The sequence below is a fragment of the Lagopus leucura genome, unplaced genomic scaffold (genome assembly GCF_019238085.1).
Source record: "Lagopus leucura isolate 7727_CA_CO unplaced genomic scaffold, USGS_WTPT01 Super-Scaffold_100002, whole genome shotgun sequence".
NCBI classification, from domain to species: domain Eukaryota; kingdom Metazoa; phylum Chordata; class Aves; order Galliformes; family Phasianidae; genus Lagopus; species Lagopus leucura.
In genome coordinates, this window is record NW_024962263.1 from 28,145,057 (window position 1) to 28,161,986 (window position 16,930).

Here is a 16,930-nt window from a genome sequence, read left to right on the forward strand (position 1 = left end):
CATTGTGTGGCAGTTAAACATTTTGTGTTAGGAGTTTTAACTCTTACAAGAAAAATCAAGCAACTCTGTTCCTTTTTAATTTCCTAAGGCTTGTGGAAACAACAGCCAGCAGTAAGATAATGTTTCCATAATTATGCTTTTGTTGCCAGATCAAATCTAAGGCATATATCGTTCAGTGCGAAGTCATCAGCACGGTACAGACAGAAGACAAAAACCTCTTCATGCTCCCATAAAGACCCAACAGGTACATGTGCAAAACCCAGCAAGACTGAAATAAAGATGGACACAATGTACAGGACAACTGTGTAGTTAATATTATCTCAATGGTTTTACAAAAAAAAAAAAAAATAAATCAAGTATTACACAGATTATTGTTTTTATAGCTTTAAGAGGAGCAGCAGTGGCCAGCAATTTCACACAAGTTATTAAAATCCAAATAATAGCATAGGAATGCTATTACTAAAGCCATCTAACTTTATCAGAACAAGAGCAGCACTCGTCACAATATGACAATGGTCATGTAAAAACACACACACTAATGCAAGTCATGCATCTTGAGACTGGAGTTATATAAGTTATATACTGAAGAAATTTACCATGTTTTGGTAAATACATTTTCAACATGAAGAAACATAAATAGTGGTAGGAATTGGTCACTAACCTTGAACACAAATGGTAATCAAGGACTGCTATTAAAGAAACAAATGTCACAAAGATTCTCTAAATACTTTCTATTTATTCTCTTGCTTTTTTTTTTTTTTTTCTTTCCTTTGTGCCTTTTTCACTTCTTGACAAAGTCACACAAACTGCAAGCAATGACTATGAGATCTAGGCACAGCATAACTTCAAAGCAAGATATTTTAACAGAAAGGCACACACATAACAGCAAAAGAGAGCTTCTGTCAAATAGCAGGCAGACCCTTCAGTGACCACTACTCAAGTGGAGACATGTCACTAGGCATTCTCACTCAACATGCTACCAAACAGCAGCTGACAGCCTGTACAACACTTTTCCACATGTACTTTTTGAAAAAGCTTCCCAAGCAAAATGTGTGTCCAGAAGTATTTTACATTTGAAGTCACAGATCAGACTGAGTGACCTGATGCAGTTTAGTAAGTAGAGTTGACCAGATTTACCATCTTTTGGTTTCCAATCTATGCCCAATCAAGCAAGAGGATAAAAACGCCATATACTATAAAAACTTTTAAGCAATGATAAAATTAGGAATGCAATGCGTAAGAATGAACACAAATCTATTCACCCTTCAACCTACAAAGCCATGAAGATTTTTGTGTTGCTGATGACCTTGTGTGTTCCAAACAAAAAACTCTGTTTTAACCAAGTAGCTAGGAATCTTCTTTCCTCTACTTCTAACCAATAATGTAACCTGGAAGAAAGGAATAAGTCTAAAGGAGACAAGGATTAGCAATTAAGCATATACTACATTCATTTTTCAGTCATCTCCTGGGGAAAAAAAAAAAACACACAAAACAAACCAATCCAAGCTTCTGGTTACATGAGAGATGCATATTATATAGCTATGTCAGTTTCTATAATGAAACTTCAAAAATAAATGACAATATCCATAATACAAACCATAGTTCTAAAATATATCTGGATGTATATGTGTGTATTATATATATTCAAAAAGAAAATTATCTATTTTTTCTTTTTATATACATATAAACATTTGGTTAACACGTCTTAAATGTTTTTCCTTATTTAGGACTATTTTTTTTTAATAACAGTTTCAAACAGTCCCTTAGAATAATTTTTTTTTTCTTTTTTTTTTTTTTTTAGATAATATTCAAAAATGAAGAAATATCTCAGGGTAATCATAAAGCACACACAAAATAAATTAACACCATACAAATGTGGTTATATTGTTCAGAAAGTCCAATTCTCCCATTTGAAATGAAATGGAAACCAGTGTACCTTAAGGGTGAATCATGTAACAATGTACAAATTCATTCTCTCTTTCTACGTCAATCTTCACATGAATTTTGCTGCATTTCCATAAAGCAAGAAACACAATAAATCCACAGAACTCTTGCAACAGAGTTGTGTTTCACTGGATAAACACATTTGCTGAAGGGCAGCAAGTCAACATTTTATCACCATCTGAACACTACCAACACCTGTGTCCTTGTAAGCTTCACACCTTGAATTAGCAGCAACATATTTGATGGGTTCAGTAGTAATTTTTTCTTCCAGTATTGGATTAGACTACTTTGCATATACAGCAAGTCAAACATCTAGTACTTGTGTGCAATGTTAATCCACATTTACATCTGAGAACTCATAATAAACACGGAAACAAAGGTGAAAGAGAGCAAGACCTCATCTTAGAATGTTTTCAGTCCACGTACAGAAATAGCAGTGAAAAATAATCGTCTTGGAGGACAGTAGAAAGAGAAGAAAAGAAATACAACAGCTAACACTAAGAAGTAGGTCACTGTTGAAAGGGCAAAATGGAAGTAAAACTGATCAACAGAAGATGTAGACTGTACCATCTGTTTAAATGTATAAATGAAGTATCGTTTTGCACATCACGTACAGTGATACAGTATTATAACAGCTGGCATACTATTAGACTTATGGAAAGTGAATACTTAATTTCTCCTATTCTTAATGTACAGTAGTTATGCATTAGGCTTTGAAGCTCTTCATCAGCCATTGAGAAGTCAAGGTTACATTCCTACAAATATTTAATGTCCCAGTAAAAAAGTTACAAATATTCACTTTCCATGAACTTTCATACAAAGATATTAAATACCTTCTTAAACTGAGTCATTTCAGTCCTATTAATTTTCCTTTCGTATTTTCAAAAGAAACACAAAGATCTCTGTAATTCCAAAGTGAGGGATGTTTAAGGCAGTGAAAGATATGCATTGAGGTTTCCATGATTGCTTATGGTGCCTAAGTAAAGCATTTACACACAATTGCTCTCATATTTATCTACATGATTTCTTTATACTGTACATGATTTAGCAATCTTCTTGAGAAATTTAAAGTGCCACAGTTCAAATGTGCTCATCTGTCTTCTCATGGGCTTCTAGTCCATTCTAGTTGCTTTGAGAAATAAGCCCCTGCTTTAGTTAAAAAAGCAGTCTTTTTAGGGGAAAAAAATGCATCCTTCACTGCTGTGCTAACTAGAATCCAGTGGTCGAATCAATCCTTCTTTGTAAACACGAAGAATAGCTTCACAAACAAATTTGTATTGACTCTGTATAAGAAAAAGAAACAAAAAACAAAAATTTTTGGTGGATTAGTCAAACTCCTGATTATACAGTAGTATTTAATCGTCTCACTGTTTCATTTTCTCCTGGACAATAACAGGAGAAAAAGTACAAAATTGAAAGAGAAAATCCAGCTCTTCTGGCTGTATTAATATGACATAAATAGAACATTTACTCTTCTCTGAACAAGAATCATTAAGAACCTTACAATAAGGAAAAAACGTCTGCAAATTTGAAAGAACATATCCTTACACCCTAGGGAATATAATGTTTGCAAAAACTAAAAAATTTCCTAAGTTTCTTCTGACTTTGATGAAACTAGTTCTTCATACCTTTTATACATCTCACTACAGGTTTGTTTTTTTTTTGTACTCTTACCTGGTAATTACAAGTTTTCTCAATCTCACTGTTGCATTTTACCAGACACATTTAAGTTTTATGACCAATAAGTTACGAGGTAGGATATATTCATGAAAGTGCATACTGCCCTGCTAAAAAACTTTTTTTTTTTCCTTTAAACATTTGCTGCACTGTCGCAGAAGACAGAGTTGCTTTATTTCAAATAGGTAATCACATCACACATTATTTCCTTTCATAGAAGGATGTGATCAAAACTTTTGGAACGAATACTTTTGAAGGGTAGCAGCCATGTTAATTCTTCTGTCCCCAACATTTTGAATTCATTTAGTTCTTATAAGGTCTTAAAAAATTAAATTAGTATTTATTTTCTGAATTACTCTATTACAAAGATGGTTCTTCTGCAATGTTTCAAAGTTCTTACTAGTCAAAAACAATTAGGCTGAGAATCTCTTTCTGAAAATTGATACATAATAATAATGATATGTAATAATGATACAACATTAAAATGCACAATGAAAATTCCATATAGACAGGAGAAATATTTACAATTGGCCTAATCTTGAGAACACAAAAAGAACTCATGAGGATTGAAGTATACATCTTCCAAAAGTACTTCCGACTGCTCACTCAGTCAAACCTCCAAATGAACAGCTTTGCCTCAACATCACATTAGGAGAAGCACAGCTTCATGTTTTCTGAATCCCTTTTCATATATTTGAAATATTCTCCCAGCTGCTATTTTATGTCAACTCTCATCAACACTCCAGGAGGATTTGGAAGATTTCCCCAAAATCTCTCAAAGGACAGAAATAAAAGACAATGTATGGACTATGAAGAACATTATGTTGCATTTCAATACCAGTAGTTCAGACCTTTATTTTTATCCATACATGTTCAAAATATTTTTTCTTAAGTACAGAAAGAAAATAAAGGAAAAGTTCAGGATAGAAATTCATTTTCTCTATCTCAATTTCCTGCCTTTTCTTCCAAACCTTCAGTCAATTACTCCCACCTCTAGTATCACTCTGTTCTTTTGTCTTTATTTCTTAAATACCTTGACTTTTCTCTTGTTATTTTCATCTGCATATTTCTGCTGCCAGAACAACCCAAGTGCAATATTTAGCTCTCTGTTCACCACTTCTGTTAACTCCTTTGTGTGATGAAGTTATTGAGCAAGTAAGAACGAACACTTCAGCACCGCTTCCTCTGACTCACTTAGATTACTTGTTTTCTTTGCTGTTATCTATTTCCTGTATTCCTACTGTTCACTTTGCTCATAACTAGCTCTATTATATATGTCTTAAAGCATTTTTTAGTATCTCTAATTAGTCTTTTAAAGGAATTTAGTACCTTTAAAAATAAATAAATAATAACAATAAGGCCATAGAGTTACACTAGTTTTGTTGAAGCTATTATATTTTCTTGTTAGTTTTTATTTTGCTGTTCCTGATGACCAGATTATAGATTTTCAAAAAAAAAAAAAAAAAAAAAAAGCAAACCCAGAACTCTGACACAATAAATAGAAGACACTAAATTGACTTGTTAATAGCTCTGCTAAGTCCATTTTTATCAGGCATGTACCATCTGATCTTAAATTGCAACACGCATCTGGCTATGTATTCTGTCTTCTCAAAGCTGAAGCTACAGAGCTGCTAAATATACTTCAGGTCAGGCTGCTACAGCTGAACAACCCCTAACAGCTTCCCCTGGAAACGGTACAGTTGATATGAGCTGTGGAGCCAGCTGAAATGGATGCAGAGGAATAAAAGAGTATTCACAAGAGGTAAATATAAGTTAACATGGAGCTCTCTGGTCTTCTGCTTTCTCATTGCTGAGTGCTCGCTCATGTGCCTCATTCATGCCAGCTCTGCTCATTGGCTTCTGCATACTTTAGAAATAACAACTGAATTTAGCTTCGCTGTAGTGCTGCTACATAATTCTCTCTTAATTGTGTGATAGTGAACTGTGAAACACAGCATGCAAAGTAAGGAGCCTTGTTTTAGTACGTAGCTTTCACAATCAAGGTCTGATGGTCAATATATTTATCACTATACTCCACATTCTTTATTATGCCAAACAATTCCTATTGATGACTGTTACAACAGGAGGTTCTCAGCACCCATTAAAATTTAGAGAACTTCAGGTTCTCACATCAGATTCTTAAGAATAAGACCATCTTCAGAAAGTTTAACTTTCAACTTCCTCAGTTCATCTTAGAAACAGAGAGGCATAGGCAGCAAACTCAGTAAGTCAACATTCAGCTTCCTAAACATCTTGAGGCTAAGATGCCATGTGTCATTTCCATAAGGAACAGGCAGGGCACTATTCATACAACTTGCTCCTCAGTCATACAGTCAAATCTTGTTGCACGTCCAGGGAGTGCACTCATACAGCAATGAATGACAAGAGACTCAGCAACATACATGAGAAATCTCTATTCACAGGGCACTCTAGTATTACACTAGCAACCATAATTCCTGACACTTTCCAATGCTTTCATACCCTTAGATAACAAAAGATTTCCTCCCATCTGGTCAGTTATATTTGCAGCAGGTCCTTTCCAACCTTAATCATGCTGTGATTCCTCTGCTCAAGGGGAAACCAAAGTGTTGTTTAACTTTTTGTTTTGTTTTGTTTTGCTTTTTAAGATCAAAGACAGAAATGCTAGGTCTAGCTGCTGACTACATGGGTCTAAACTCCTTTACTTTGATTTATCATAGGGCATTTAGCTCTTTTAGATAATGCACACAGTATTCTCTTATCTGACTTCTTCTGAAGGCAGTGGAGACTCCTATCCCTCATCTCTAACATCAGTTTGTTCATTTCCACATTTAACACAAAAAATGCCCTCATGATCTCAAATGTTCAAACCACCTCCTTGTTAAAAAAATCAACTCTTATTTTCATATTTCAGTTATTAATATCCAGCTTATTCTCAATAATTTATTCCTACTCCTTGTTTTTCTAAACTGGAGTAGCAGCACAGTTTAAAAAACATATTATTCCTACCAAATTTCTACTCCTTTTCAAAAGATGCTTCTTCCACAAAACATAGCACAAGCACTTTTATTTTACCTCCAGTTTGAGAACTACCTACGAGGCTCTGTACAAAGAATGAAAAACAAGAAGTTGTTTTATCTTCCTGCACAGAATTTAGATGAAGGAATATAAACAGATAAGGAATATTCCTTAGCTGTTTATGACTTAATGGCTTTCTGCATTCTAACCAAGTGCAAGGAATAGAAATCAATGACCTTCTAATGACAAGGTAAGAAATATTTACAGTTAAATGCACACCTCTTCTCTAAAGAAGCAAAAATACCATGTCTCACTGCGCTATGTCATGCTAAACACAGAAGCATGAAATATAAAGGCAACTGAAGACAGATACAACTAGATCATATAATACTTTGCATCTGTTTTAAAAATGAACGTGAGCAAAACCTATAGAGAAAATGAGGTTTCCCGCTCTATTCCCGCTCTACCACTTACTGATGTTTGAACCATCATAGCTCGCTGGTCTCGCATTTTTCTTACAATATCCAGCGGATAAACAGGTTGGTTTCTTTCAATTAAGCACATGGCTGTTTCCATAGTGACCAGTACACCAGTGCGACCGATTCCAGCACTGTGAAGTGTAACAGAAAAACAGTCTATAAAATTAGGATTTTGCAATTCACCAGACTCTTATCATAATATTATGATGTTAACTAGCCCCGCAAATTACAGGACGACGTTTATACAATTAGAATAGAGCACAAAGCTTACCTTTAAAGCAATTTCAATGATATTTCTTGACAATGACAACAACAATTTATTGTTGGACAAAAAGTCCCAAAATAAATGCTTTTTAACAGTTACAGTTACTTACAAATCTACATTTACAGCTACTTACAAATCTACATGTACTGATTTTATATTTTTGACTAGAAAGATAAGAGGTAACTGCCTGCTTTTTGACAGGGACTTTAACCACAGTAAAACTTTGAAGTACCATTCACAATGAATTCACAGAGGTAGTGGAGGATAAAAATGGAGAACAACTTACATTACAGATGATCAACTTTGTGATAATTTTGTAACTAAGCAATTTCACCAAAAGGATGCAGGAAAAAGGAAAGAAACTGATATTTCTATCTTAGTATTCCCATTTAATTCAAGGAATCTGCTACCTTCCAGACAGTTCTCAAAGCAAATGTTCATAGTTAGGCTACAGCAAGGGTATGTGTAGAATTTTAAGACACAAGTACCTGCAGTGAACGAGAACTGGCTCATTCTCTATTCTCTTCGGCCTCATGCAGGTCACAAACTCCAAGAAATCCATGGAGTCATCAGGAACACCATGATCGGGCCAAGCAACATACTGAAGATGAGTGACAGTGTGTTGCTGTTCTGTCTAAAATACAGTAAGATTTGCAAAGAGTGTTCAGTGTTACAATTCCTGTGTTGATGTTTATTAGGTACGTCACAATTTTCACATAATCTGCAGATGCTGTAAGTTGTCTATGACATTGAAAACGTTTGTCATTTTATAATTCAGAATAATGTATAAACATGTAATTCTTAGCATGCAACAGACACTTCCAAATAAATAAGGTAACAAGTTTTACTTGTAATCTAAACAGATTTTAAAAACAAAAAACAAACAAACAAACAAAAAAAAAACAACCAACGAAAACCCCTCAATTCTTGGAGATTTTCAATTTTTAAGTTTATTGACTCTTGACATCAATGATTCACCTGAGGTAAAATGCTATGCAACTTACACAACAGTTGAGGAGAGACTGCAAGAAATAGCTGGAAGCCAAAGAAAAAACATTCAGAATTACACCAAAATAATAAGCATCAGGGCTTCCCAATCACAGCTCAAAAGCATTGTTTTGATTTTACATTTCATAAAAATGAGGCTAGCACATCTAATGCTACAGAAATGCTACACTGGCACCACTAGCTCAGTGGTGAAAGGTGCATTTCACTTGTTCATAACCTGCAGAACATTAAGCCCTGCCATAAAAAATGATGAATGCCATTTTCTTCTCATTCTGCAAACCAATTCAATCTCCCAAATATAGCTGTATATCTTATCTAAATACACCTCTGTGTGTATTTACAGACTGTTAAAATATAAAGTTGCCTCTAACATTTGCTTGTTGTAGTTTCTGTTGAAAAACTATATATGTTAATTGTAAACATATAAATGATTTCTGTACTGCCACAGGACATTTTTCTTTATGAACACAAGCTAATTACTCGAAAGATTCTGCTATATGAATAACTAGGTTTTTTTCCATTCAATCATACTTAAAAGCAATTTTATAGAATGTCTTGCATTTTAGCTCTGTGCTAGCTTTGATTATGAATCCATTCAGGTTAGGCTCAAATGTTACGTTACAGGTGTTGCCAATGATTAGTCTGAAAAATAAAGCAAAAAAGAAGCCAAAGACTCTGAGCATTGCTGTATTGTGTAATGAGGATATACCACTCTTCATGAACTAAGCCTTCATATCATTCCTTTATTTCTTCCACATTTAGCAGTAGATACACTGTTAGTTTCTGTTTGACTGATGTCCATAGCCAAAGATAACATTTGACACTTACTGAAATAAAACCATCCTTTATCACTGCACTAGACTATAAAAGCTGACCTCTCTCTAGTTGTCTGTGCAACAATGCTTTATTGATGCAGATTTGGAGTTTTATTTATTTTCTTAAGTGTACAATTACTGGAATATATGACCTGTTTCAAATGCCTTCAACTTTGGCTTTTCTCTTCCATTAGAGCAAGTGGTTCCACTCCCAAGGAGCAAGCCAATAAAACAGAGAAGACAGAATGCCTACTGCTCGTGTACTGAGTAGAAGTCTAGGGAGTGATTTAATTCCAGGCAATGTAATTACAAAAATTTATGTTTATATCCAGGAATATAAAGACACATGCATCTCATACTTTGCTTTTTGAAGGCAGAGTCTGAGCAATCAAAATTAAAATGTCTAGAGTAAAGTCTAAGTAGACAATATAAGCTGATATTAATGACCAGGCTCAATGTAAATCAAATTGTAAATATTTGAGATCTATTCATCCAGGTCATCAAAAGAACCCACAATGACAGGAATCTCTGAAAGAAGCAGCATGGCCTTTTAACTACTTAGTAATCCAGGTCTGAAAATCTTGAGGTTTTTTTTGTTTTTTTGTTTTTTGTTTTTTTTTTTTAAGTAGCTTATAATCATTGAGTACAAGAGTTGTACATGCTGTTAGTCCTCAGAACAGTTTCTTCTGGTGTGCTCATAGTCCATTTTCTGCTGCATGCCTTATTTTTTCCCAGAGACCAACATACTAATTTGTTAGCTATTCCACATATTTCTCAAGTTTCAGAGTAGTTTGCTAGTCATTTGTGTTTTGCTGTAATCAGTTTGGTATTCTTATGGTTGTGCTGTTCTGAGATGATTCAAGCTATTAATAACTTGATCACTACTTGGCTTATCAAAATGCTCAAGTATATTTGTGTTAGAAATCGAGTTTTTTAAAACTCTAAGAAATATCTCATTCAGAAAGCACAAAACTATTACTATAGTTCATTATGTTCGAGTGATTGGTGTTTTCTTTCATCTGTTTTTACTTTTCAAGTCTTTATACTCATAGTGAATTGAATTGGTCAGCAGAATACTGAAAACACATGGAAATAACATGCATTACCAGTTATGCATGTACGACAAAACCTACTACTCCTAGGTTAAATAGAGAAAAAAGTGCTAGAATTATATTTATTGGTCCCACAGTCAGCTTCACTATGCATGTCTGAATAACAGTACTTATTTTTAAACAATTTCTTCCAGACCCTGCTTCTCTGTCAAAAACTGGTAATGAAAAATGAAGAGGTAGACTCTCATTACACTTAAGCCACTTCACAAACTACTATTGCCTGCAAGGCAACTTAAATCATAATTAGCGTTTCTTTTTTCACCCCACTAGCATTTTAAGTGACAATCATTATTATTATCCGAATTACTGATAAATGTAGAACTTCTCTTTAGAAAATCTGGCTTTATGACTCCTGTTTTATAAATCTAAACATATATATACTCACTGAGACAGCAAGAGCTGCTCATTGCCCAGTTGCTACATTTGCCTAACTTGACATTATACACCCTGACGCTTCAATCACGTGGACAGATTTCAATTTATTTTTGTACTTGCTATCACCAGAGATCAGTTTCCATACAGGTAGAACTACAAAAAGAACACCTTATTGTGAATGCAATTTCACTGTGGTTAGGCAAATATCCTGGATTTCTCTCAAAAACACCATGACCTTTTCTAGGGTTGGCAGAGGTAACATCAAATATGTGCTGTAGCACTTAAGAAACAAATCTCATCTGTGTTGATCATTAGCAAGAAAAATATTCATCCTTCATCTTTCTGCAGACTGATACCTTGTTTCTCATAATTACACTGAAAGGTAGGCTTCCTCATTTCATTTTGCTAGATTGATTCTCACTGATTAATAAAAGAGTCAGGTGTTCTTCCAAAAAAAAAACCAAAACAACAGCATACACACAAGAATTATAATACTTAAGTAAAAGGAAGGAAATTTAGGTTCAAATAGTCAACTTTAATTTTTACTTTTCTTAAAACTTGAACAATTCTGTTTGCATTCTACTTCTTCATTTTTGCTTTTTAGGTTTTAATTTTATCTTCTAACAATGGTATGTCTACAGCATAGACTACATTTACCTTGAAATGGGGCTATCTTCTTTGAAGGAAAATGACACACTTCTAGCTACTGAGCTTTACAAATATTGAAAGCTGAAACTCTGAGGAGGCTTGGTTTGGTGAAGGGTAGAGTAGTAACTTCTTTGCACCTCTACTCAAATCTCATTATGCTTTTGAAGACCTCTGCCATAAAACTTTTCATCTACTTTCTGTTCTTCAGCTCTTTATATTCAGAACCAATTCATTATTTTTTTTCCTACAGTGAGTATTTGACAGAATAGAATACATTCAGTCCAGATACTTCCCAGAGAAGTCTTTAAAGTACTTCTGCAGTGCAGTAAGTTCCAGACATTTATGAAATGGTCAAATTATATAAATGTCATTGGAAAGAAAATAAAAGGTCTTATTTATAATGAGTGGAAACGTAAGTTTCAGTGAAACAACTTAAGAGTATTTAATGTGAACAAGCTGAATATTTCCCTCAAACTGCTGTACATCATGCAACTTGCAAATAAGACAAATGGTCTGGAAATGTAAGCCTTAAGAATAGAGACCTGTTAAAAAAAAAATTAAGACTGACCATACTTTGAGTTGCTGATAGAAGAAGGTGCTGCTTATTTACTGCCTAGAATTAGTCTCATATCAATTTAAACAGCATGACTAGAAGGCCTGCAAGGTGGTCATTCATAAATAGAAAGATGTGACATTATTTGTCTTACAATTTTACCTACTTGCAGCAAACAGCAATATCCTCCTTAGCAAAACAAATTCATGCCTAGTTTTCAATTTCTTTGAATTGATACTCCAATCTATTTATTTTTCATCAAATCATCCTGTCCATCACTGTGATGTCAATGGCAGGTGATAGCTTATAAATTAAAAATAAGCTGTCCTCTCAAAATCTTATTTACATTGTCAGCATTCGTGCAAACACTCCATATTCTCTACAAGGAATTGTCTTAATCACATGGACTTATGTTGTTCATAAGGTGTCAGTACTCTCTCTTGTGGTGCACAATTATTATTATGGCAATGGTTTAACTGGCCTTTAAAGGACGAAATTAAATCAATATTTTAGTAGAGTATCTTTACTTTTTTTTTTTTTTTTTTTTTTGGTTGAATGATTTATTTTAGTTAATAATCAAATCAGGAGGGAGAATGATAATGCACTTTGGAAACGAGTACAAGTAACGTAAAATGTGACAGAATGAAATAAACCTAACTTGCAACATTTCTTATTTCAAGCTTTCTGAATACTGTGCTCCAGCAAACATTATCTCTGTAGCATTCCTAAGTACCACAGCAGGATTCTAGTTAAATTTAACTGAAGTTGCTTAAAGACAGAGGAAACTAGAAAAATATATGTTCAGAATATAACTGGCTGAAATTGGAGAGGTCAGCATGTTCCAAGGCAATTATTCCCAAAGGTAACTGAATGAAAGGTTTTCTTCAAGCTTCTCATCCTATTTTTTCAACGATTAAAGCAAACGCTTATCTTGTTTTATGAAATAGCGCAGTGTGATGAATTTATCTGTTGGCTGTTTGTTTTGGTTCCCCAAAGCCTTACCCCCCAAAAAACAAGCTTACTGTTTTCTGTGCTTTTCTTGCACAGGATACATACAGATGATGGAAAATTAAACCCTATTTCTTTTCACGAGGCTTAGAAAGGTTACATATGTATTTCATACATTTGCTGTCACTTGCTTCAATTTCAGGTAAAGAAGCACCAAGATAAACTGGGTCAGAAGAATCCTAAAATTGTTTTAATTCAAGTCTTCTGAATATATGTGAACAAAAGGCCAGGAGCGTCATTTCGTAAAATTCACTTTTTAGCAGTTTTCCTCTAAAGGCAGATTTGAAATCTATGCAATTTAATACACACAAAGATTTTTCACAAACATGCGTTTCCAATCGAAATCAAATCTCTTGAGAGTTTTGAAGCTTTATCCATCTTATTATGAAAAGCTACTTGTCTTCATAAAGACCAATCCAATGATGCTCGCTATAGATCAGGGAATGATAAAAACCTGATTTGAATTTATACGACTTTTGATGTATTCTTTACAGAATTCAACAATATTTGTGAGTGAGAGCACATATAAGGCTCTGCAAAGTATACTCTTAAGCAGAAGATGCCCCCAGAAGAATAAATTTACTCAGCTCCAGAAAAGCAGCTGAAATGATGTGAAAAACTAGGAGATAATTCATTGTTTTTTCCCCACTACATTTTGAAATAAAAGCCTTTGTACCTTGTTATTTTGAAACACAAAACTCACACAGGGCTTTCAGTTATTAGGATCATATTTTTAACCGCATGGGACAGCTGAATAGTGAGTGTTTCTTTGAGTGTGACCATGTGACCACTCCATTTAAATGTATATGAAAACTTGTCCTTAGTGAAATAGATTAAAAAAAACAGAAAAAAAACCAACAAAACAGCACACAATCAAAACCACCTCTTCCCACTGGGGTCTAGCTTTAAGGTGATTTTAAAAATTATACCATTTTGTCTCATGGCAGTGAGCTCTCCACAAGTATAAGCCTTTGCAGTAGTAATGATGTTCTCAGCTGATAGCTACATGAGACAACTTTTTGTACAAGATCCTTGAACTTTCACATTTATTAGCATGACTACAGAAGAACAATCTATCTCAAAATAGATTGTATGAAATAAATTGTATGAAAAAAATCACCTGCCCCATTCTCACTAACATTTTTACCTACCACACAATAGTAACTAGAAGCTACAAGTGATGCATACTGAACACAATCACTGTTGAATTTACTCAGAATTATGAAACAGCGATAACTACTAACTGGGAAAAAGAATTTGAGGGGGCTTAAGCTAAAATTTACAAAAAGGGTTAGATAACCACGTTTAATTGGCAATCAACTAGTTTGAATGATGCCGAACAGAAATTTGCCTATATATTTTCTGCTTTAGTGAGGTTAGTTTCTTCTGTACTGACATTCAAGTTTATCACTTACAGAGCAGTTGGCTGAAAAACAGAACGAAAAGTCATAGTGCTCTCTGAACAGATGGTTTCTCATAACTAGCATAAACCATTCTTCTTTTTAGAAAATATTTGTTCAATATTCACAGAATACTGAAAAAGAGCTAAAGAAGGAAACGTATAAGAAATGTTAGACAACCTATTATCAGAAGCCAAATTTTATTCCCTATATTCATGCTGTGGGAGACAGAAATGGGACCTGAACATTAATTTCACAACACAAGCTCATGTGTAACAAGTATTCCATGTATTTCTCTTCCCTTTTGGTTTGTAAGCCTCCTATATGCACAGAATATTAACAGCTAAAGTAACTAAGTGCCGTGCATAAATTGAGTACGTTGGGTTCGACATTCAGAGCAATTTTTTATTTTTTAAACTCTAAGTAAAGACGATAAAAAAAGAGCTGGTAAGATTCTGTATACTCTCTGAAATGAATTTTGTTGCAAATTGCTCCTGTTCTAGCTATTCTAGGCACATGTGCCATTAACCAAGTCACCCATACTTCATCCTTGAAAGGACACTGAAAAAATTTTACTGAAAATCTATTTATGAAAAGTCAGTGACTGCAACAGTACTGTTTACAGTAAAGCAACAAACTTCTTCATGAAGCTCATTACAGTATCTGTACAGTATAATGGATTAATATATTACAAGACAATGCAACCCTTCAAAATGTATGCTTTTGAGAAATTATGATTATACTGCACTGATCCGTATTCTATACACTCATCTTTTATAAAAATGTGTATATTCACACAGTATACAACCACCTATATGCATATATTTTCATTCAGCTTGCTTAGACATAATTTAAGACAGGAAGCATTTACCTCAACGTTTGTAATCACCATTTCTCTAACAACATAGGCAATTGTACAATCTTCCGAGTGGCATCTGACACGAAAGCCGCCATACTCCATTACGTCTGGTGGATCAGGCCAATACTGATGACATTTTGTCTGTAGAGATGAAGGAAAATTAAGTGCACATCAAGACCTCAAACAGGCTTCCAGAGTGTTCTCCCATGGTTCAGAAATTCAGGGAACAACTGTAATCCTTTGCTGGTAATAATGTTCAAAACTCAAATGTAGCATGACAGAACGAGATAAATTCTCTGTAAACTTGTGTTATAGACATTTATAATAAAAAAATTCAAATAAATTGGATGCAAGCTAAAAGCTTTCTGCCCAAGACTTCAATTTCGGAAAACTATTTTTCAAAGCATGAGGTTCTATCAAAGTTTGATGAGTACACTTCTAATTCAATCACAAATACTGAATATAGTATCAAAGCAACATATCAAAAAACAACCTATTAGGATAGTCCTGAAAGAAGTAAACTGCTTACAGTATTGTGTAAAGAGCTTGACAAGAGATATCACCAGTGCCCTGCTTACTAACAAATATTTTCCCAAGCAGCTGTATAGAACTCCACTGAGCATCAGGATACAGATTAAGTACAAGCAGGTGGGCATGCTGTGAATCTAGTTTCCAGTTAAAACTGCTGCTTATCTATTTTATTTTTCCTTTCTCCAGTCAGCTCTTAGCAACAATACAGCTTACAGTGAATATATTGCTTTTCAATTCCATAAAGTAACTGGATTAAAATTCCCTGGAAGATACTATACAGCTTTAAAATCCTATTGTATGTCATCACAACTGTTCACAACTTATAAAAGCGTGTCTCAAATACATTAGAAGCTAGGCACTACATAGGGCAAACGCATCTATCTATAGCAAGTCAACCACTACCAAACAACCTTGTTAATTCAATTTTACCAGTGGAAATGTCTTGGACTCTGCACTAAAGCCAATAATCTTTACTTGTTTTTATCAAAGATGACTGAGAGCAAGAGTGAGAGGTAGGCAGTCTGGGTCACACAGGTAGAAAAAAAAGGTGTGCTGAACTCAATGAAATGGAACACTATCAATTTTCCTGGCTGCACAAAAGGTCATGAACTGTAAAGTCCAGTGAAAAGGTGTATGACAAGTTTATTAAAAAAAGCACACATTTTCAAGAAGCATTTCCTTATAAAAGCAAAACTATCACTGATAATTTTTATGAGGTTCCAGTTTATGATGGCTCAAAGAAGAAAAAGTATTTACTTTTCCAAAAGAGCATCTAAAACTAAGTATCTATTTCCAAAGTTTAAAAATCTAAATGCAAAAATGTGTTGAAACTTTAAAAGCTCCTTTAAAAAAAATGAAGTAGTAGACGAAGTTGTGAATCACTCAGGGTCAAAAGCTTTAACAGACCTTGTTTTTCCACAAGCAAGTCAGTCAAGTTTTAGAAAGGATGCATAATTAACACAGTATGTAAATCAATATAGTATGTATTTCATTGCACAAAAAAAATGGAGGTGATTCAGCTGAAGGTCTCCTACATCATGGTTGAAGAAACTGGATTTGTTCACTCAAGAGATCAAAGATACAATGGGATTTAAAGCAGGCATTCTGTATCTAAATGGTGATTTTAAGAAGTGCGTTGTTTTCACAAGGATGTGTAATGGCAAAGCAATACGCAATGGGCGGAGGTTGCTTCAGAAGAAATTACTGCCGGATAAAAGAATAAAATTCTTCACTGTTAAGAACAATTAACCTTTGGAATA

At 34.1% G+C, this 16,930-nt stretch overlaps 1 protein-coding gene across 13 annotated transcripts in view; it reads right to left on the minus strand.

The window, feature by feature from the left end:
* Window positions 1-1,832: 1,832 nt before the first annotated feature.
* Window positions 1,833-16,930, minus strand: part of PTPN3 (protein tyrosine phosphatase non-receptor type 3) — a 181,641-nt gene continuing 166,543 nt past the window's right edge. For all 13 annotated transcript variants that reach the window (XM_042868965.1, XM_042868973.1, XM_042868971.1 and 10 more), the window contains 4 exons: window positions 15,153-15,281; window positions 7,851-7,996; window positions 7,093-7,228; window positions 1,833-3,227 (listed from right to left, as the gene is read on the minus strand). In XM_042868965.1, coding sequence (XP_042724899.1) covers window positions 3,150-3,227; window positions 7,093-7,228; window positions 7,851-7,996; window positions 15,153-15,281 — 489 coding nt within the window. In that variant the 3' untranslated portion in view covers window positions 1,833-3,149. The remainder of the gene's footprint in view (window positions 3,228-7,092; window positions 7,229-7,850; window positions 7,997-15,152; window positions 15,282-16,930) is intronic.